Source organism: Bison bison, unplaced genomic scaffold, assembly GCF_000754665.1.
Source record: "Bison bison bison isolate TAMUID 2011002044 unplaced genomic scaffold, Bison_UMD1.0 scf7180017864041, whole genome shotgun sequence".
Taxonomy (NCBI): Eukaryota; Metazoa; Chordata; class Mammalia; order Artiodactyla; family Bovidae; genus Bison; species Bison bison.
In genome coordinates this window covers 3,380,075-3,404,633 of record NW_011494613.1, presented here as the reverse complement: position 1 = coordinate 3,404,633, position 24,559 = coordinate 3,380,075, and the positions used below count along the sequence as shown (strand labels likewise).

At 35.7% G+C, this 24,559-nt stretch overlaps 1 protein-coding gene across 3 annotated transcripts in view; it reads right to left on the bottom strand.

Moving 5' to 3' along the window:
- MIPOL1 (mirror-image polydactyly 1) overlaps positions 1-24,559 on the bottom strand; it is a 333,558-nt gene that overhangs the window by 40,539 nt on the left and 268,460 nt on the right. For all 3 annotated transcript variants that reach the window (XM_010835319.1, XM_010835320.1, XM_010835321.1), the window contains one exon: positions 12,600-12,830. In XM_010835319.1, the coding sequence (XP_010833621.1) occupies positions 12,600-12,830 (231 nt within the window). The remainder of the gene's footprint in view (positions 1-12,599; positions 12,831-24,559) is intronic.

The window sequence follows — 24,559 nt, the reverse complement described above, 5'->3', positions numbered from 1 at the left end:
GGAATGAAAACTGACCTTTTCCAGTCCTGTGGCCACTGCTGAGTTTTCCAAATTGGCTGGCATATTGAGTGCAGCACTTTCACAGCATCATCTTCCAGGATTTGGAATAGCTCAACTGGAATTCTATCACCTCCACTAGCTTTGTTCGTAGTGATGCTTTCTAAGACCTTCTTGACTTCACATTCCAGGATGTCTGGCTCTAGGTCAGTGATCACACCATCGTGATTATCTGGGTCATGAAGATCTTTTTTGTACAGTTCTTCTGTGTATTCTTGCCATCTCTTCTTAATATCTTCTGCTTCTGTTAGGTGCATACCATTTCTGTCCTTTATCAAGCCCATCTTTGCATGAAATGTTCCTTTGGTATCTCTGATTTTCTTGAAGAGATCTCTCGTCTTTCCCATTCTGTTGTTTTCCTCTATTTCTTTGCATTGATCGCTGAAGAAGGCTTTCTTATCTCTTCTTGGAACTCTGCATTCAGATGCTTATATCTTTCCTTTTCTCCTTTGCTTTTCGCTTCTCTTCTTTTCACAGCTATTTGTAAGGCCTCCTCAGACAGCCATTTTGCTTTTTTGCATTTCTTTTCCATGGGGATGGTCTTGATCCCTATCTCCTGTACAATGTCACAAACCTCCGTCCATAGTTCATCAGGCACTCTATCTATCAGATCTAGGCCCTGAAATCTATTTCTCACTTCCACTGTAAGAGAAACCCAAGTAAGACGGTAGGTGTTGCAAGAGGGCATCAGAGGGAAACACACTGAAACCATACTCACAGGAAACTAGTCAATCTAATCACACTAGGACCACAGCCTTGTCTAACTCAATGAAACTAAGCCATGCCCGTGGGGCAACCCAAGATGGGTGGGTCATGGTGGAGAGATCTGACAGGACGTGGTCCACTGGAGAAGGGAATGGCAAACCACTTCAGTATTCTTGCCTTGAGAACCCCATGAACAGTATGAAAAGACAAAATGATAGGATACTGAAAGAGAAACTCCCCAGGTCAGTAGGTGCCCAATATGCTACTGGAGATCAGTGGAGAAATAACTCCAGAAAGAATGAAGGGATAGAGCCAAAGCAAAAAGAATAACCAGCTGTGGATGTGACTGGTGATAGAAGCAAGGTCCGATGCTGTGAAGAGCAATATTGCATAGGAACCTGGAATGTCAGGTCCATGAATCAGGGCAAATTAGAAGTGGTCAAACAAGAGATGGCAAGAGTGAATGTCGACATTCTAGGAGTCAGCGAACTGAAATGGACTGGAATGGGTGAATTTTATTACATGCTAGTGTCACTTATTAGATAAAAGTATTAGGAACACAGACTTATTCATTATATTTACTTCACATAAAATAGAAATATGAAGGCTATTAATTAGTCATGTTCATCTTTTAAGCATATTTTAGAAAATAAAGCTTACTTGTTTGGGTTTAGCTCAAGACTTTTATAAACTGTAAAGTGCTGAACAAGTCTAGTAATAAAATTCGTTCTGGAAAAATACACCATATTTTAATTTAAAGTAAGATTCAGTTATGTAAGCATTAGTAACAGATGAGTATAGTGAATTACCTCTTGACTAAATATACAATTATGAACTTCTAAAATCTTACAAAATCAAATGCAAAGTACCTTTCAAGAATGCATTAAAGTTCAAAGCCTCCTTTGTACTAAACAATGTTTCTTTGCATTTTCTAAAAAGGCAATAAAAAAGTTCTATTCCAGTTGTAAAATATTTTGGCCTAAATTAATTAGACTGATTAATCCTTGAGAATGGCAACACAGATTTGCCCTATCAAGTGAGTTTCAAGAAAATATTAAAGGATGACATTAACAAATGTTATAAATTGAGAGTCCTCAAACGAAAGTAGTGAAATCAATGTGTAAATATAAACTCTGATTTTGGTCTGTTTCATAATGTAAACTGTTTTCCATAAAACACAATCTGTACATTTGTCATTTAGTTTTGAAGATAAATGTCATTTATTTTTGAAGTTGAAAAATAACAAAAAGACTTTAGACCCACATATAAAAGGTATTCTTTTTATCCTTTTCTGAGACGCTGACCTGTATATTCATTTAAAAATGAACACCACATCTTTACGTTATTAAATCTTTGTTTTGATCTATTAGTATTCACCAAAGTGCCATTTTATAAAACCTCACACTGAATAGACAAGGCTGGAGGTGACCATCTGCAGCTTTAGAGTCTGTGTTTGAATTGATGAAAAGAGCTTTGTGTTTTCATTGCCAAGTTTGATTCTTCCAGTCATTAGGCATTCCCCTCAGATCACATCAATGAAGCCGTACTCTCTTACACCCATGTGTTAAATTCTCTTCTCCTCATGGTTTCCTTTGCCAGCTCTACTCAAGAATGACTACTGGGCCTTAGCCACATTCTTCTCACAGCTGTGTCAAAAAGAGCATCAGAAAGTCTTCTTAAAACCCATATGTGTATCTGGTCAGTTCTCAGTCTTAGGGTCACCTCACATTGTGGTGTGATTATACAGAGATTCATTCTTGTTCTTGAACTGTGCTACTCCCATCATTCTGGGAAAGATTAGGCCCTCCAGTCAGTAGTAGAGAACTTCTTGGGACACTGATGTGAAATACACATAGCTCAGAAAGCAGATTAGTAAACTAAAGAAGGTGACATTTCAAGATTTTGAGCGTGTTTATGTTATTTTTACCATTATGTAGCTTGTCAAATGGTGTAACACAAAAAGAAAGAAGACACACTTTCACTATGCTTTTGGATACTATTGTATGTGAAGGAAAAAGTTGAATGATGATGCTGTTCCAAGAACTATTAGTTTGAATGCTATACATGTCAAAGTAATTAAAAAAATTAAAATAGTTAAGTTCAGTAATAGGTTCCAAAATACTATTTACTATATAAAAATTTTACTTCTGGTTAGTCTTTCCATAGGAACACCTAATGAAGTAATCTATAGTAGCAAAATTATTCTTTTCTTTATACTTAGGTTAAGAACTGAAGAAAAAAATGATATTTGTTGAGTTGCTCAGGAATATATTAATAAAACAATATAAGAAAGAAAGGAGGAGGATTTTAGCTGCTATTATACACTATATTGCTACAGAATGCATTCTTTTCTCTGTAAATGTAAATGATGAAGAATGAAGTTTATGCGAGGACTGTGTTTATGATTTCACTATCAGACAGAGTTACCGTGAAAGAAACAATATTCTTTGATTTATAGAGGGCCAAATGTGCACTTGGGAAAAATCCTTTAGTGGGGGATATAGACAAACACGAAATAATGGGAAGAAAGAATCAAACATGGAATCTTACAATCCAAGTAAAATTTGTATTTCTAGTTGTTCTTGGGTTCAATTTAGAATTTTTCAATTATATTCTGGGAATAAATCCTATATCTAGTAAAGCAGTATACAGCAGACTTTAGATGAATACACTGACAATTTATTAAAAAAAAACAGACCCTGATTTATGCAAGCATGTAAACATTCTCTGTATCAATAGATAGATACATTATATCCAATCATCTGTGCTTTTAAGAGTAGAGAAAGCAAAAGAGGAATTTCTGAATGAGTTTTCAAGTATAATCAGGTTGAGCAACATACAGGCAGGACGATGAAAACTTTAAAAAATCGAATTTCTACAATAGCTTCCTTTTTTTCCTTGAGTACAAAAGAAGTATGTAAAATATTTAGTGGTTGGTGATATTAAGTACCTTTCCTAGGAAGTTCAAATCACTTTATATATCTTATTTTTATCAATTCTAAAACTATTTTCAGGTAAGATAGATGAGTTCTCCTATCTTTATGAAGTACCCTGGGGTCAAGGGTTAAACAATTAAGAAGGCTTTTAACTGGAGCTAAGAATAGAAACCTAGGAAAATGGTACTGATTAGAGCATAAGACCACTCTAAGGAATTTACATTTCATGTATATGCATGAAAATCACAATAGGACATCTCTGCAGTGTAAGAACTCTCGTACTTTTTTCAGCTTGTCAAGTTTCAGTTAAAGTGTACTTGATCATCATTAAGTGTGTCCTATAATTTCCCTAATAAAGGTCCATATAGTCAAAGCCATGGTTTTTCCAGTAGTCATGTACAGACATGAGAGTTGGACCATAAAGAAGGCTGAGCATCAAAGAATTGATGCTTTCAAATTATGGAGCTTGAGGAGACTTTTGGGAGGCCCTTGGACAGCAAGGAGATTTAACCAGTCAATCCTAAAGGAAATCAACCCTGAATATTCATGGGAAGGACTGATGCTGGAGTTGAAGCTCCAATACTTTGGCTATCTGATGCAGAGCCAACTGACTGGAAAAGAGCCTGATACTGAAGAAAAGACCTGAAGAAAAGACCCTGAAGGCAAAAGAAGCGGGCAGAAGAGGATGAGATGGTTAGATGCATCACTGACTCAATGGACATGAATTTGAGCAAACTCTGGGAGATAGTGGAAAACAGAGGAGCCTGGTGTACTGCAGTGCATGGGGTCGTAAAGAGTCAGACATGACTTAGTGACTGAACACTAATAAATAATTTCCCTAAAATAATAGGAACTCGTATTTTTTATTTCAATTACTGTAACACTGGGATTAATAAAAAACAATAAAAATTCCTGCATTTTAGTCTTAAAAAGAAACTATATGAGTCTCTTATTCAACACTTCTATTCTTTTTCTCTCATTCCTCACATGATCATCTGAAATGTGTTTTATCTATCTTAGTAGGCTGAGATGAATACTAGTCCAACTCTAGATCACCTAGTGAAGACAGACTCCGAAATGAAGAAGCCAATTAAATGTAAGAAGTCATGTTGTGATTTAACTTTTTAGGCCCTACTTTCAGGCTGTTTATGATTCATTCCATAAAATTAACTATAAAAGGGAACTTAACAGGGACAGGGCAGATACTTAGGTTTAGAGAACCCCTCTTCTTCTTTACCCTGGATCTTTTACTTTCCACTTCATTGGAATTTCTCAATTTTAATAATCACAGATTAATCCTTCCCTGGTAGAAAGAAATGAGCTAGACAATTAAAACTATGTTTCTTTTTCATGTCAAAGTGAGACGTTCCTTGAAGATCAAGGTATAAGCCTCAATTCTCTAGTTTTATAAAGAAATGAATATAATCATATCACCTATCAAACATGGTAGGTATTTCTGTATATAATAAAAGTAGCTCTAAGGAAAGCTACTTTATGTACTCAGTGTGTAAGAGAGGGGATCACTATACAAATATATAATGGAATTAAAGTTTTTATAAAATACATACTTGTTTGATAGAGTACAAGATGTATTTCATAAGTTAAATAGGTATTTAATTTAAAAACATGTGTTATGATTAAAAAACCCAGAACATTAAATTCTTAAAAAGCATATCATGTGTTCAAGAATAAAAATTAAGCATGTTAGATCATGTATATTTTGTGATGACTGTTTAGGAAGCATCTGAGTCCATTTTCCATATATAAAGGACATAAAAAAACTATATCTAATTACTTCTAGATTTAGAAGGTGTTGTCCAAAGCTGATGGGGGTGTTCAGTTGTACCTAAACTATCACAAATAAATTAACTATTTGACTTATTATTTGCTGAGGTACATATCATATTTCACAGAGCTTTTAAAATCTCAAATATAAAAACGATTGTGAAGAAATTTCCAGAAAAGTTTCAAATCCTCATTTATTAATAATACTAATAAATCCAAGTAAACTTTCAACATTTTATTAAATATGGATTTAAACCTTATGCTGAGTTGAGAATTTAAGAAATGTACTCCTTGATTCAATTAACAAGTATCATATTTACAAAGCATTCACAGTACATCTAGTATTGCTTTGCAACTTGTAGTCCAACCAAGAATTTACAGGGAAAACAGCAAGATAAAGTTGGCAAGAAGTAGAATAATTTTAATGAAAACACAATATTAATGCAACTATGTAAAAAAATTCATTGACGCTTTTCACATTAAACTTCGTAAAACTATTTGAGCAGAATCACTTATCATTATAGTTAATATCAGATTCTGGAACTAGCAACAAAACTATAAAGTTTAGTGGTCTTTTGATGAAAATTGTAGGTTTTTTTTTTTTTAAATAATAGTACGCTTTAAAAAAAAAAAAAAAGCCAAGAAACTGGAAATGCTCTGTTCCCCTTCCCAGCGCCCAGAGTCATCTACCCTGTTTTATAATTCAACCTGCAAACAGATTAAGCAGCTAAGTTTGTGGAAAGTATGTTTGCTCTCTGCTAAGAACCGTTGTGTGACACTATGGCGACTCCCCTGATACCTCAAAGTGAACTACAGACTGCTCTCACTCATCAGCAGGGAAACCAGGCTGAGAATTCACAACTTCTTTGTAACTTCAACTTCTTCATAGAAATCAGTATTTGGCCAACGGCAGGAAAGACTTTTATTAGCTTTACATGCTCTTTTCTTTTTTTTTTTAAATAGCATTCAAAAGCCACAGGATGCCCTATATTTCAGAAGGAAATGTTTTATGCTGATTTTTGAAATTTTAATTATGCAATTAAAAATTAGAATGCCTGCAAATGTTAAGTAACTGATTTTTTTAAAGTACAGAAAGAAAATTCTAAATAGTTGATACATTTTTCTTCTTGAAGATATATTAAAAGTTTACAATTTTAGTCCAACCTATTCATTATATAGTTATAGTTTATGAGGAAATAAACATCAGTGTAAATTTGGCCCACAGTAAAGATGGTATGTGATGAAAGTTATTTCATTTAAAACCTAGATCTTTGAGAGGTTTTCTAACCACAGCAGTCTGGCTGTAAATACTTTTAGGTAACTGTGTAGCTTAAATACGTTAATTACAGTAAAATATATTTAAAAATCCCTTTGGGAACTTTTGCTCTAGGCCAGAAGAAGTGTATCTGTAGATGGAAAGACAGGTGGAAAAATACAGCACAAAGAATCAGATTTTATAATCTCTTGTGATAAAAACATCATTTAGTGGACTAGTGCATCAGTTTTCTTTTTAATAAATGAGGACTATGGATGGTCTAGGCAAAACTATTAAGAGAAGTTTTTTATAACAGAGATCTCATGTTCTTAACCTGTTTTTTAGCCTCCATGTAAATCTCTGCATCCAGGATTGGCAAAAAAAAAAAAAAAAAACAAACCCCTAAAACGCAAATCACTATGTGCTCTTCTTCCACGAACACATACATTTAAAAGAGACCTACCTAAGGAGAGTAATGTTGAAGGCAAAGGAATGGATTTCCATTGGTGAAATTTTAGGTATCACCCAGATACCTGGGCCAAGAAGTTATTTTTGGTTTGTGAAGTCTGGCATTCATCACATTTTACCCTATTAGTGACTATCTGCCTATAAATATTGGCTACTTTATGGATAGTAATTCTGTACAACTTTCCTTTCCAAATATACTCAGGTTAAAAAACTTAAGAAAAATATTTACTCAAACAAATAAAATATAAATTTAAAATACAATTATTAGAAATAGTGGTCTCTCTGTCCTATTTACTGAAGATTTCAGGTCTTTTAAATGTAATTAAACTTGATGGAAGTTTGTGGTTAGAACAAGCTGATCACTAGCAAGTGTGTGTGCTCAATCACTCAGTTGTGTCTGACTCTTCTGTGACCCATGGACTGTAGCCTGCCAGGTGCCTCTGTCCATGGGATTCTCCAGATAAGAATACTGGAGTGGTTTCCGTTTCCCCCTCTAGGAGATCTTCCTGATCCAGGGATCAAATAAATCCCTGTCTCTGTGTTTCCTGCATTGGCAGGTGGATTCTTTACTACTATGCTACCAGGGAAACCCTTTTCTGTCATTATATCAAACTATGAAATTGTTCTGGTCTAGCAAGCCACTCCAGTACTCTTGCCTAGAAAATCCCATGGATGGAGGAGCCTGGTAGGCTGCAGTCCATGGGGTCGCTACAAGTCGGACGCAACTGAGCGACTTCACTTTCACTTTTCACTTTCATGCATTGGAGAAGGAAATGGCAACCCACTCCAGTGTTCTTGCCTGGAGAATCCCAGGGACAGGGGAGCCTGGTGGGCTGCTGTCTATGGGGTTGCACAGAGTCAGACACGACTGAAGTGACTTAGCAGCAGCAGCAGTAGTCTATATGTTCATAAGCATTTATAGAGTATCCACTTAACAGCTGGCATCTGTGCCAAGTATTTGGAGGCAATGGGGATAAAAAGATGAACAGAACACCATCTATGGCTTGGAAAAGCTCCATGATGACTAATTTTGCAGCGATCAGAGTAGATAGGATACAGATATACAAAGCAATTTTAACACCTAGCTGATTAAGACTTCTAATAAGGGTATGGACTGAGTATTACGAAAGCATTAAAGAATGGAAATATAAAGAAGCATCATAGGGGTAACATCTAGATCAGAATTTAAGGAATAACAAAAATCTGGCAAGGCACTAAAAGGGAGGAATATTTTCTAAGAAGATGAAATGGCATGAGCAGAGATACTGTGGTAGGGCATCATGGGGGAAGATGATACTAAAACAATGGGAGAAGCCCAGTGATAGGCCTCTGGCACCCCACTCCAGTACTCTTGCCTGGAAAATCCCATGGATGGAGGAGCCTGGTAGGCTGCAGTCCATGGGGTCGCTAGAGTCGGACACGACTGAGTGACTTCATTTTCACTTTTCACTTTCATGCATTGGAGAAGGAAATGGCAACCCACTCCAGTGTTCTTGCCTGGAGAATCCCAGGGACGGGGGAGCCTGGTGGGCTGCCGTCTATGGGGTCGCACAGAGTCAGACATGACTGGAGCGACTTAGCAGCAGCAGCAGTATAACATGCTAAGTTGTTTAAACTTTAACTTGCAGGGGTTGAAGAGTCCCTGAAAGATTTAAAATAGGGAAATAATATAACCTGATTTGTGTTTTAGAAAAATTAACTCTGGTGGCGGTAAGGAAGACAAATTTTGAGAGAGCTACAGGCAGGTAAACTAGTTCTAAGATTATTTCAATAGTCTAGAGGAATAATTATTTCAACAGCCATGAGGGATGATGAGGGCCTGAATTAATGACATTAACAAGGGAAGAGTGGTGGGAATCAGAAGACACTTAGGCAGTAGACAACAGAGACTGATGGCAACGTGAACGTGAATGACAAGAAAGAGTGATGGAAGAAGGAAAGGGCTGAAACTTTTGAGGACTATGATGGAGACAGGAAATACAGAATGGGAGGGCTTTATTTTCAGAGGAGTAATTTTTCACCAAAAATATCTATGACACAGAAGACTGTAATTTAACTTTCTAGGATGTTGGAGAAGACTTGGTAGAGAAAAGGCAGTTGATGGGTTTGATAAATGTGGTGATACTAATGATATAATTTGCAGAATGCTACAGTAACTGATTACAAACTAGGCAATTTTACATACTATCCAGTTTATTCTTCACATAAACTCTCCCTGTGAAGTCAGTGTAACTGTCCAAATTTTTTCACTGAAAAAATTTTGCTTCAGGGGTTAAGTAATCTGCCCCAAATCTGACAGGAAATAAGTAGAAAAGCAGGGACTCAAACACAGGTCTGTCTGATTTGACTACAAATCTTGACTATCTTCTACACTGCAGCGAGTCTCATAGGACGAATACAGTTCTCATGAAGGAAAAGGGCCAAAGGCTCCAAGGAGAGAGGCCAACATATATAAAGGCATTTAGCCCTGAAAAGGTAGTGCCCTTCTGAAGAGTGAGACAGCGCAGTGTGAGTGAAATGACAAGAGGAGGGACTATGCAATACACATTGTTTTAAAAGCATCACATGTATTACCTCATCTAATTCTTACAACATTATGAGGTAGGACTATTACTATCCACATTTTATTGTCCACATCAGCATAATGTTTTAAAATAAAATGTCCTAGTTCACATACCTATACATTCTGAATCCAGAGCCTGAGATTTTAAATTAACATGTTGAAGACGTATGAGCATTTTTACTTATTTTACCATGATCATATACTAGTTTTATAATAGTTAGGAATGAGCTGGTGAATTTAATATTTCGGAAATTACTGGTGATCTTAAGAAGAACAATTTTGGTATAAGAGCTAACCATAGTGTATTGAGTAGTAGACGAGCTAATGGGAATTGAAAAATTAGAGTGAATACAGATCAGCTATTTAAGAAATTTAGTTATGAAGGGAAAGGGAAAATGTGAACATTTTTAGTTTAAATTTTGATTATTGCCTCGAATACTGATATATTTACAAAGGACCTTCAAAAATAATTGCTAGTAACAGTAATTCAGATTATATAGAGGATACTAATACCATCTAATAACATCTTACAAATTGGCTTCCTGGAAAGTTATCATCTTATATCCAATAAAATAGGCTGATGCCCACCATAATGTGATGAAGATGCACTGCACACTTGAGGGCAACTAGAGATGAAAGACAGTGTATATAATATGAAAAGGAAAGCCTGATAATACTTCCTCTAGGTCTGATTGCTAGAAATCAGAATAAAAGATTTAACATTTAAATTAAAATTTAACATTTAACTCTGGTAACTGACATAATTATTGCACTTAAACCCTGTCCACGATTGGTGCCATTTCCAAGTCTTGATTTGTCTGTTGTTAAATGTGAAAAATAAGGGCAATATCACTAGTTTTTCAAAAGGTTAAGCATTATAAGAGAAAATGTTATTTCTACTTCTTGGGGTACAAAGTTATTTCTTTTTTTTTTTTTACTGTATTTTTTTAAATTTAAATTCATTTATTTTAATTAGAGGCTAATTACTTTACAATATTGTATTGGTTTTGGTTTTGCCATACATCAACATGAATCCGCCACGGGTGTACACATGTTCCCCATCCTGAACCCCCTTCCCACCTCCCTCCCCATACCATCCCTCTGGGTCATTCCAGTGCACCAGCCCCAAGCTTCCTGTATCCTGCATCAAACCTGGACTGGCGATTCGTTTCTTATATGATATTATACATGTTTCGGTGCCATTCTCCCAAATCATCCCCACCCCCCCTCTCCCACAGAGTCCAAAAGACTGTTCTGTACATCTGTGTCTCTTTTGCTGTCTCACATACAGGGTTATCGTTACCATCTTTCTAAATTCCATATATATGCGTTACTATACTGTATTGGTGTTTTTCTTTCTGGCTTACTTCACTCTGTATAATCGGCTCTAGTTTCATCCACCTCTTTACAAAATAATAAGATAGCTGATGAGATTTAAAAATGAAAGCTGACAACATTTCCAAATATTTTAGAAATCTAATGCTCTTTGGGAAACACAATTTTAGGGAATTTTAGTTATGTAAAGAAATTGAAGGATTGCATGTAAAGAAAACTTTGAAATTTAAAGTATTTGTAGCTTTTAAGCAAGTTGATCCAAAATAGATCTTGACTGTCAAAAGTTACTGATTTGTAATTGACAATGAAATGAGATAGACCTAAATATCTATCTTGGTGTTCTTAGAACATTAATATTTCATTGTGAATAATTATAGACAGTTGCTGGTCAAATATAAACTTAATCTTTAAACCTATAAAAATATAATATTATAAATCATAAGTTTCAAGGTAGAAGACATTGCTTTAAAGATTAATATGCAAAATTCCTAATCTGTTTTTAAAAAGTCTTGACTGCATATGTACTTGACCTTGGGCTATGAATCAAGATATAAGATATAATTTCAGGAGTGTGAGGGAAATGTTTGAGACCTATTTTCAAATAAGAAGTAGTGAGAAGTAAGAAATCTTGAAGTTAGCACTTACACTTCATACTGTAAAAATGAAAAAAACTGCTAAGGAAAAAGGTATGTTTTAGAACTCTTTGTCTTAGAATTTAGTGTCTTAGAATTGAATGCGATTAGGTGTGTAAATGATGCAATGCTGTTCGCAATACATAAAAAAAAGGCTCTGTTAAAATAACAAAGTTCTATTACTTTAAAGCTGCCTAAGAAAATTCTGCTACAGTGTTCAAGTCTCATCAATTAACAAGCGATTTCATTATATGGTAAGTTATTTGTTATCATTTTGCTAGCTATCATTAAAGACTGATTATGCAGCTTTATTTAAATCTGAATAAAAATGCAAAGATTATTTAAAATAAATATCATGCACTATGAAAGCTGTGTTGAATTCTTCAGAGGAACAACACAAGAAAACGAATTTCGCTGTACTGGATTCTATGTACCTAGAGGTCTCAAACTGCAAGATCATAGAAAATTTCAGCTCAGGCAGGATTACTTTGATGCTAAATGAATAAAATTAGTAACTTGCCCATCTCTTCCCTTTGCTAGTAACTTTATGCAGTACCTATGAAATGATTTTTATCGTATGGCCTCCATGAACTCACAAAGATCAATTACTAAGTTAAAAAAAGTTAAACACAAACAAAAATAAAAGTTGTGTTGCCCTAAACAGTAACCACGATTCCCAAGTAAATGACTTTTTGACCCCAAATTTAAATACAACACGTAGTCTAAACACGTGCATTTGGCTCAATCCACTTCTGTCTGAAACTATTAATAGCATGAATACATATTACTTAGTTGCCAAAACAAAGTGCTTTTGCCTCATTTTGTTTCGCACTTTTGAAATAATACAAGATCATTTTACTTACTTCTGAACTTTATCATTGGCCGTTCGGGAGGCCTCTACAGCATGCTGAAGCTCTAATTCCATGTTTGCTCGATCTGTCAGAGCTTGCTGCAGTTGGGTAGCCAGTTCCTCATTTTGTTGTTGAGTGATGGAAACAATGTTCTCTCTATTTTTTAAAGCTTCTTCATAGGTACTAAGTGTAAGATTAAACTGATCCTTCAGATTTTCTTCTTGGGATAAAGATTTGTGTAAACTGAGAAAATATAAAAATAAAAAAATTTAAACATAAATATGTAGGCTTACAGACCAATAATCTATTAAACAAAAAGCTCCAGTTAGAAAGATCCATTTCTAAAAATCAATAAAGGCATACTTAAATGGATAAAGTAATTTTTATATCATAATATTATACTTGATAATTATCCATTTCTCTGCTTCTAAGCTGAAAGCTACCCAGACAAATGATTATCTTTGCTACCAAAGCATACAAAAAGATGCTGTAAGATGTTAATTTAATTATATCAGTGTAAATATTACATTCAATTTTCTTTAAAAGGAATAGCAAAGAATTGGAAAATAAAGTATCTCTAGGTAAATAAAAGAATGTAATAAGCTGACTGCAAAGAAGTGAGAAGTAAGAGAATGGGCATCAGTTTAGTAGATCCAGGGTCTAATTCAGCTGAACACTTAATGAGAATGAATGAGGTTTGTACAAATACTGATCAGCCTTATACACAGCATTTTCTACTTGTCACAGTTGAGATATGAATGAGGTTAAGATTACCAGTCAGACCGCACAGAAATAATATGTATTCAGATATATTTTCTTTTTGTTAATGAATCTTACTCCAAATACACCCACTCATTAAGTCATACAGAGAAACAGCATATAAATTAAGACCAAATGAATGCAGAAGAAAACGCAGACAAATAGAATCCTAAAATGCTAAAGGTCAAATCTTTGATATGTCATTACATCTACCACCTGAGGTTATTTTGAAATGGCACCAAGCACCTCACTCAATTAAATAAAGACATTTTGAAAATATAAATATTTAATAAGGGGAAATTTAAAATCCACACAGGAGATGTTCTTTTTTTATTAAATAAAATCATTTCAGTATATGCATACAAAAGAAATGTCGATGGGAGACTCGAAGTAAAACAACCCAACTATATAATACAGATTGATAATGTTGAAAGAAAGTAATCTAATCCTTAAAGCTGCAGAAAGCTTGTCAGGGAACTTTAACTCTGGCTGAATATCTAGCCTAGTACTTTATCTAAAACTTTTCAAACTAAAGTAATTATAAATTTCTTCTTCTTGATTTCGCAACCTATACACCTCTCCAACGTGCTCACTTTGGAGAAGGTGTCACAAGGAAATAAGATGGACCTGAGGCAGGGACAGTTAGCACACCAAAAGAAATCATTCCAGAATTCAGCTTAATCTGGAAGACAGAATGCTGCTACACTGCGGTCTAATGATCGATTACTGTGTATGAATAGAAATGGTGCATGGTGCCAGATTGGCGGAGTGCAAGGAAGGTGTCTTCCTTTGTGCTTTTTCACCTCCTTATTTATGTATCTAACTCTTATTTCATTCTTCTTTCTACCAATCCATGTACTTAAAGACTTCTGTCTCTTGCTCATTTTCCTATTCTTTCTCTGTCCTCTCATACTTTCTACATTCTTCCAACTTCCAATTTCTTTCAATCCACTCTTTTTGTTTACTTGAAAGATCCAAGAAAGGAACTAAAAACAAAACAAAACAAAACCGCTAAAAGGTCTATGTTCTTTACTTTTAAATGTCAATTACATTTTAAATTATATACTGTGCACAAATCTAAAACATTCAGCTTTGACAAAATGTAAAGAACAAAACACAGAACAAATACAGAGGACTCCAGTCCTTACCGTTGATCCCCTTCCCAAAGGTAATCACTAATTCAACCTCTATCAAGATTAATATTGCCTGTTTTTGAACTTTTCGTCTGACTTACTTTAGCTAACATAAAGTTTATGAGATTCATCCTGTTGTTGCATGTAGTTCGCTTTTTTAAAAAATTCTATTAAGTTTTCTGTTACATAAATACACAGCAACTTATTTCACCACCCCACTGTTGCTGCCGTGAATAAGTTCTTGTACGTGTCTTTTGATGGACCTACGTACTTGCTTCTTCTTTGTTTTGGTTTTTGTTTCCAGGTTTACTGAGATATAAGTGACATAAGCACTCATACCTGGAACAGAATTTCTCCTTAGGGTATATGTATGTCCAGATTTAGCAGACACTGCAAAGTTTCCCAAAGTGGTCACGCCAGTGTATGCTCCCATCACAAGGGAGTTCCAGTTGCTCTATGTGCAACCTTAGAGTGGGACTGCCAGTCCTTTAAACTGGCCATTTTAATAGGGGTACAGTGATATTTCATTCTCTTAATGTTGTCTTTTGATGAATACAAGTTCTTCATGCTAATGAAATCCAGTTTATTATTATTCCACTTATGGCAGTGTTTTCTTGTGTCCTATTTAAAAAAATCTTAGCCTATCCAGTTCCTTTGTATTTTAATCTTACATATATGTTCCTCATTTAAAACTTAAAGTCAGTCAGGTTATTTTGGGAATTCTGCATTTCTTTATGATACCTAAAACACTCTCTAGTATATTATAAACAATTAACTATTAAGAATCAATGACTCAGTTTTAAAAATTATACCATTATTAAAGTCAATGTTATCCCAATTTAATTCCCTAATCATTCATCATTTATTAGTCTTCTATCATTTAATTTTTTCCTTTTGGGGAGTAAGTTTATACTAGCAGATTTTAATTTTTCTCTCAGATGGACCTGTGACTGGGACCCTTTATTCTCAAGCTCAAAAAGCTACTCATCATTCAGCGTGTTTTGGAAACCTTTAAATCCCCATCAAGGGTTTCTCAGACTGAAGTAGTAGCTGGAGTGATCTCATAAAAAGATGAATTAGATAATGTCACTCAAAACCCTATAATAGTTCCTTGCTGAATTCAGAATAAATCTCTGATGATAATAATGAACTACATATTTTAACTAAACCTCACAACAACTTGGAAAGTCCTATTAAATATTACTTTTTTACTAATAAAAAAACTGAAGCAAAGACATAAGTAATTTAATTAATCTCACCCCTAGCAGAGCCAGGATCTGGCTTTTACACCCATTACAGCCTTTTATGTGGGCTGGAATCCTCCCCTACTTGCCATGGGCTACAAAGCCTTCTGTCACCTGGTCTCTCTACGTACCACCTTCTAGCAGACATTCCATTTCTCAGGTGCAGCAAGCTTTTCCTGCTTGAAGCATTTGTTTGGAATGCCTTTCTCTCCACGCTTCTGCGTGACTAAGGTCCTAGGGCTCAGCATAAGTACTGGTTTCTCAGATAAAACTTTTATGTCTCTTCATTTAAATTTATATGTTCCCTCATATAACCTCTTTTCCTTCTTAGAACTTACAATACTTTGCAGTTTTTTTCAGTATCATGTGATTTACTTTCTAATTCCAACATATTAACGTACATAGGGAAACTTTACAGGAAGAATATATTCATAAACTTCAATAAATCAGAATGTTTATAATTTAGGGAAATTTTCTTAGAGGAATAAAGGTGAAGTAGAGTTGGAGAAGGAAATGGCAACCCACTCCAGTGTTCTTGCCTGGAGAATCCCAGGCACAGAGGAGCCTAGTGGGCTGCCGTCTATGGGGTCGCACAGAGTTGGACACGACTGAAGCGACTTAGCAGCAGCAGCAGCAGCAGAGTGGATATATTCCTAGTGTGTATAAATCTATAACCACTGAAGTAAGTTTTTGTTTTAGTGCTGTTTTTCCGCGGCCCCATGGACTGTATCCCGCCAGGCTCCTCTGTCCGTGGGATTCTCCAGGCAAGAGCACTGGATTGGATAGCCATTCCCTTCTCCAGGGGATCTTCCAGACCCAGGGATGGAACCCGGGTCTCCTGCATTGCAGGCAGATTCTTTACCATCTGAGTCACCAGGAAAGCCTGCACTAACACTTTTCTTCAGAAAGTTCTTCCCTAAATTGACAAGAGGGTCACACTGGTTAGTTTTCTTCAGAGTCTTATCACATTTAACCTCTGTTCCAAGTTGATTGAGATGCATTGCTTTTCAGATGCATCTTTTCCCATACAGCAGCATTACAATTTAACGGCACTGAAATGACATTGTATAGGAAAATATTTTAAGTCGCAGTAAGAATAAATGATAAAACAAGAGCAGAAAAGCTGTTAATCACCCCCAGAAAGAGTGTGGCTTACAGGGCATTAACACCGGAGGGTAACGAGCCCTATTTATTATGAAGATAATGAAGCAACATAAAAATTAAATTAACTCTTTCAGTTTTGAAACTATGTAATTCTTAGTGAATGTCTCTATAGAAAGTGAGCCTTTAAAAATATTTTTACCAGCATTTAATGAGTAGAGGCCAGAGATGTTGCTAAACATCCTACATTGCAGAGGACAGATCCCCATGACAAAGAATTATCTGATCTAATACGTCAAGAACGTCAAATCTGGTAAACAAAGAGAGACTGGATTTGGATTTTGAAGAAGGAGATTCAAATTTCAGTCTTGCTGTTCACTCTGTCTGAAAAATACAGTACCCCTTTGACTGTTATCTTCAACTCTAAAATAATGAGAAAAACCTCATTAAGTTTATATGAGAAAAAATGAGGTAATCTATCTATACGAAAATATCTAGCACAACACCTGGAAGAAACCAGCTATTTATACACTATATAATTTTTTACATTATATAATTTTAAAGAAATAATTTATATCTAATTATTTTGTATAAGATATCATATAAGACTTAGATATTTTATAAATACTATGATTAAAAAAACTTACTTGTTGCTACAGATTTTTCATGAATTGGGAGAAGTAACTTAGTTTTCCTAACCTTATCACTCACTGATAACATTATTAAATCATTAAAAAAAAAAAAACAACAGGCAGGTTTGGCTTGTTTTACTGAATAAAAATAAATAAAGACAAAGCCAGTATGGAAAGCAGAAGTATGAGCTATGCTGTCCTAACTACATTTTCTGAGAAAACAGAGCCTCTTTTTTACTTCCCGGTTTATTTCATCAATTAATTTAATCTGAGTTGCTAACTCACTGTCAGTATCTTTTCTCTGAATAACTTCTTTTAACATTTCCTGCAAGGCAGGTGTTTTGGTGACAAGCTCCCTCAGGTTCTGTCTGTCTAAGAAAGTCTTTACTTCTCCTTCACTTTTGGAGGGTAAGTTCCCTGGATGTAGAATTCTAGGCTGATGTCCCAAGGTTTAGTCTGACAATTCAAGGTGCTCCAGAACTCTGTTCTGCTTTTCTTTTCAGGCTTCATCCTACCTATGCTATCAAAAATTTTTAATTCTAGTCAAATGGTAACATAAACTATTCTTTAAAAACACCCTCGTACTTTTCACTATAGATTACTGCTCACACTGTTGCCTCTACTATGAATGCCTGATCACTACACTTTAAGACCCAGATGAATAGTCACAACCATCATGAAGTCACTCTCCCATATCCTGCCAAGGAGACACAACTTCATCACTTTCCACTATCCTTCATACCTACTTTATGCTTGTCTTATCTTTTCTACTTTAATACTTTTGCTCTTCTTTATTTCCTTCTATGGCCAAGCACAGTGGCTTTTCTGTAAGAGGCTGGCAAAAATTATCTATTGAACATTGTTGCTTAAATGCTCCATTTGAACAAGTGGACTCTAGTGTTCTACAAGAGTCATATCAGTTTTACTTCCCTTCCTTTTGTCCTTATGTTTGTGTGAAGCCTCATTCTCCACTGCATTCCCTCATCCCGACTCCATTCCACTCCATTTTTGAGGAATATTTAAAAAGTTACTTTTTTGTTTTGAGATAATTACACATTCATATGGAGTTGCAAGAAATAATACAGAAGATGCCTGGTATCCTTAACCACCTTCCTCCCAACAGTAACATTTTGTAAAATTATAGCATAATAGCACCACCAAGATGTTGACATGGATACAGACAAGATACAAAACAGTTATTTCACCACAAAGATTCCTTCTTTTTCCCTATTTCCTTACCACTCCACCCTCTCCTTAAATCTAATAACTACTAATCCGTTTACCATTTGTATAATGTCATTTCAAGAGGGTTATACAAATAGAAAGGTTTGGGGATTTTCTCTTTTCACACAGCATAGTTCCCCAGGAATTCATCAAGGTTGTTGCATGTATCAATAACGGAATAATAGTTTTTTCTGAGGAAATGGTCTGTCACTTCTAAGTTTCCATTTTTATGTATGTAAACTGCCGCACAATTGCCCTCATCTCACACATTAGTAAAGTAATGCTCAAAATTCTCCAAGCCAGGTTTGAGCAATATGTGAACCGTGAACTTCCAGATGTTCAAGCTGGTTTTAGAAAAGGCAGAGGGACCAGAGATCAAATTGCCAACATCTGCTGGATCATGGAAAAAGCAAGAGAGTTCCAGAAAAGCATCTATTTCTGCTTTATTGACTATGCCAAAGCCTTTGACTGTGTGGATCACAATAAACTGTGGAAAATTCTGAAAGAGATGGGAATACCAGACCACCTGACCTGCCTCTTGAGAAATCTGTATGCAGGTCAGGAAGCAACAGTTAGAACTGGGCGTGGAACAACAGACTGGTTCCAAATAGGAAAAGGAGTACGTCAAGGCTGTATATTGTCACCCTGTTTATTTAACTTCTATGCAGAGTACATTATGAGAAATGCTGGAAGAAGCACAAGCTGGAATCAAATTGCTGGGAGAAATATCAATAACCTCAGATATGCAGATGACACCACCTTTATGGCAGCAAGTGAAGAGGAATTAAAGAGCCTCTTGATGAAAGTGAAAGAGGAAAGTGAAAAATTTGGCTTATAGCTCAACATTCAGAAAACGAAGATCATGGCATCTGGTCCCATCACTTCATGGGAAATAGATGGGGAAACAGTGTCAGACTTTATCTTTTGGGGCTCCAAAATCACTGCAGATGGTGATTGCAGCCATGAAATTAAAAGACATTTACTCCTTGGAAGAAAAGTTACGACCAACCTAGACAGCATATTGAAAAGCAGAGACATTACTTTGCCAACAAAGGTCCATTTAGTCAAGGCTCTGGTTTTTCCAGTGGTCATGTATGGATGTGAGAGTTGAACTGTGAAGAAAGCTGAGCACTGAAGAATTGATGCTTTTGAACTGTGGTGTTGGAGAAGACTCTTGAGAGTCCCTTGGACTGCAAGGAGATCTAACCAGTCCATCCTGAAGGAGATCAGCCCTGGGTGTTCTTTGGAAGGAATGATGCTAAAGCTGAGACTCCAGTACTTTGGCCACCTCATGTGAAGAGTTGACTCATTGGAAAAGACTCTGATGCTGGGAGGGATTGGGTGCAGGAGGAGAAGGGGACAACAGAGGATGAGATGGCTGGATGGCGTCACCGACTCAACGGACATGAGTTTGAGTGAACTCCAGGAGATGGTGATGGACAGGGAGGCCTGGCGTGCTGCGATTCATGGGGTCGCAAAGAATCGGACACGACTGAATGATTGAACTGAACTGAACTGAGAGCTGTTCATAGTAATCTCTTATTGTTTTTATTTCTGGAAAGTCCATAGTGATATCCTGTCATTCCTGATATCATCATGTGTCTTCTCTCTGCTCTTATGTGCTTCTTTCTGTTCCTATTTTTAATATTTCCTCCTTCTGCTTGGTTTGTATTTATTTTAATGTTCTTTTTCCATATTCTTGAGGTAGGACCTTAGATTGTTAATTTGATACATTTCAAATTTCCCTAAGGTATGAATTTAGTGCTAAAAGTTTCCCTCTCAGCATTGCCTTAGCTGTGTCTCAGAAATTTTGCTATGTTGCAGTTTTATTTTCATTCACTTCCACATGTGTGTGTATACATATATATACACACATATATACATACATATATATATTCTAATTTCCCTTGACAATTCTCCTTTGACTTATTGATTATTTAGAAATGTGTTGTTTAGTTCCCAAGTGTTTGGAACTTTCTTGTATCTCCTTGCCACATAAGGTAACACTTAAAGGTTCCAGTGATTTAATGTGGATATCTTTGAGAAGAGGCATTTTTGGCCTATCGCAATTAATAAAATCAATAAACCTCTAGCCAGGCTAACCAAGAAAAAGAAGATAAAAATTACTAATAGCAAAATGAAAGAGAGGTCCTCACTGATCCCAGGCACGTTAAAAGTAACATTATGAACAACTCTATGTCCACAAATTTAATAACTTAGATAAAATGGACCAAATTCCTTGTAAGATACAAACTAACAAAACTCATACAAGGAGAAATAGACAGTTTGAATAAGTCTTTAGCTATTAAATGAATTAACAGTCAATGATATACCAAAAAAGAAAGCACAAGGCCCAGATGAATTAATTAAACATTTAAGGAAGAAGTGATACCAATTCTTTTTCTTTTGATGTCAATTAGCTCTTCATAATCTCTTCCAGAAAGCAGAAACAGAAGAAATATTTCCAAACTCAATCTATGAGTCCTGGGATTATCCCAAAACCAAAATCAGATAAAGATATTATGAGAAAAAAACCCCTACAGAATATTATCTCCCATGTATATAGATGCAACAATCTTCAGCAAAATATTAGTAAATCAACCCCAACACAGTACACAAAGAATTATGCACTTCAACACGTAAGATTTATTCTAGGTATAAAACATTAAAAAGTTGATTATTGTCATCCATCATAAAACAATCTAAGAAAAAAAATCATTTGATTATATCAATAAACGCAGAAGAAGCAATGGCAAAATCTAAGATCCATTCATAATAAAAAGTCTCAGCTAACTAGAGGGAGAAGAAATTACTTAACTTGATACAGAAATCTGCCAAAAAAACTCTAAAGCTAACATCATACTTAATGGTAAGAAATTAGATACTTTCTCCCAAAGATCACAGCAAAAGCAAACATATTTCTCCTTACCTCTTCTGTTCAACACAGTACTGGAAGTTGTAGCTAATGCAGTTAGACAAGAAAATAAAATGTATACAGGTTAAGAAGGAAGAAATAAAACTCTCTTTGTTCACAGATGACATGATTGTCTATGTAGAAAATCTCAAAGACTCAACAGAAACAAAACAACAAAACTCCTGGAACTAATAAGTGACTATAACTAGGCTGCAGGATCGAAGGTTAATATAAAGTTGATTGCTTGCCTATCTTGCAGCAGTGAACAGTTCCAATTTAAAATGAAAACATACTACCACTTATATTACCACTCCCTCAAATGAAATATTTAGATATAAATCCAACAGGAAGAAAACTGGAATAAAAGAAATCAAAGACCTAAATAAATGGAGAGATATTCCATGTACATGATTAAAAAGACTCAATACCGTTCATTAAATGTCAATTCTTCCTAACTTGTCCTATAGATTCAAAGAAATTCCAATCAAAGGACCAGAACATTATTTTATATATTGACAAACTGATTCTAAAGTTTACATGGTGAGGCAAAAGATTTAGGACCACCAACTCAATACTGAAGAATAGTCAGAAGAATGACATCACCCAACTTTAGGACTTAAAGCCACAGCAATCAAGACAGCATTATGCTGGCAAAAGAAGTGACAAACAAATCAGTGGAAGAGAACAGAAAGTCTTGAAATAGATTCATACAAATGTGGCCAACTGATCTTGACAAAAGAGGAAAGGCACTTCCATGGACAAGGAATAGCCTTTTCTCAAAGTGCTGGAACAAATGAACATTCAGACAAGAAAAGAATCTAGACAGAGAATTGACACCTTTCACAAAAAGTAACTAAAAATGTTTTATAGGCCTGAAGAGCAAAATGCAAAACAATATATATCTAGAAGATAATATAAGAGAAAACATATAAGATCTTGGCTTTACCAATGAGCTTTTAGATACAACACCAAAGACATAATCCATGAAAAAAAATTAATATAAAACCTTATTAAAATTAAAAACTTGTATGCTGCAAGACACACGGTTAAGAGAATGAAAAGACAATCCACAGACTGAGAGAAAATCTTCACAGCAACATGGATGGACTAGAGCTGATCATATTTAACCATATTTTAGTAGGAATCCAAAGTGACACGAGAAAGGAATTAAAAAAAGGCAAGCATGGCCAGCCATGGCATAATATCCAAATCAGACCTAACCACACCTGAATTCAGCCATGTCTAAGTTATAAATCGAAGCACCTTATCAGGTAAGATAAGCCCTACCTGTGATCAGATATCATATTTATGTAGACACTAGATAACTAAGCTATTAGAAATGGTGTAGAAGAAATCCCTGCATAATGTAGAAGATTGGTGTCAGTCAGCTTTAGACAAGAGTGATCTCACAGTGCTGAGGCCTAATTAAATGTCAGTGATCATAATTTGTCATCCTCCTTCTACTGAGATGGGGCACTCTATCTACGAACTGTCACAAAGGAAGAGCATCACCCACATAAGGGTCAGTTCTAAACAAAAGGTTTTGAGGAGCCTGGCCACACTCTTACTAGCCTATTTCTTAGCAAATGGCTGAGAAGTATGTTCAACTATTGAAAAGCTACGCTCCATACCATCTGCATGAATAAATCATTCTACTAAAAATGTAAAAACAGCAGACCAACTGTTCTTACATAGGGTAAATATTTTTCAATTTTATTAATGATCCTAAATGACTCCCTTAGGAAAAGTAAATTAAGTCCTATTAGATATATAGTTTTATTTCACATTATAGAAAGCCTAGGATAAGCACTGATGCTGATCTCAGCTATGAAGTTTAAATAAATTCATTTTATGAGACCATTACAAAGGCACAGTGCTTGATACACAGCTGTTGCTGTACCGTTGTTTGTTTAATTGAGTTGTTGAGTAGGGTTCAGTCAGTACACACAGACTGGAAGCATGTGCTTTGCTTTACTTGGAATTGGGCGGCTGCATGGTGACATGTCAGGCCCTGCTTCCCCTCCTCATGTAAATGAATGACTAGTGTGTGCTGGGGCACTTTGCTAGAGCTAGAATAGTGACTAAACACACATTTCAAATGATTGCAAGTGCTATCAAGGAAGGGATGTGACATTTGAGTTGAAATTTAAAGGTAAGAGTAGCACTAACTAGAAGAGAGGTGATGGAAACATTTCAGGCACAGGTAAGAGCATATACCAAGGCTTCATAATAACACAATGCTCTTATTACATAGTAAGTAAGTAAGCAAGTAAGTAAGTGTTAGCCGCTCAGTCATGTCCGACTCTGCAATCTCATGGACTGTAGCCCACCAGGTTCCTCTGACCATGAAATTCTCCAGGCAAGAATACTGGAGTGGGTTGCCATTTCCTTATTACATAAGGATATATTATATATTTATCTATTTATCTGTACTTTATATATATAATAAGGATGGCTGATGAGCTCAATGAAGCCCAGCTACAACCAGTGTTTGTATCACTGAACAAGTGGTTGGGACTAGATCACAGAGGGCCTTTTCAGAACATGAGGAGGATTTTGCTTCTTTTCCTAAGGCAAATGAGAAACTCCTGAAGGATTTTAAAGAGAGGGGAACAAGATTTACCTTTTAAAACAATTGCTCTAGTCTGGGTAGGGTATGTTTTGTGTCTGTTCATTACCTTATATGACAAACAGCCTCTAACTGCTCAGATGCACCTTGCTTCTTCTCTGAGTGCAATTTCAAGGGCATGGAATTATATTGAGGCTTCCCTGGTGGCTCAGACAGTAAAGCGTCTGCCCGCAACGTGGGAAACCCAGGTTCAATTTCTGGGTTGGGAAGATCCTCTGGAGAAGGAATGGCAATCCACTCCTGTATTCTTGCCTGGAAAATCCCACGGATGGAGGAGCCTCGTAGGCTACAGTCCACGTGGTAGCAAAGAGTCAGACACAACTGAGTGACTCCACT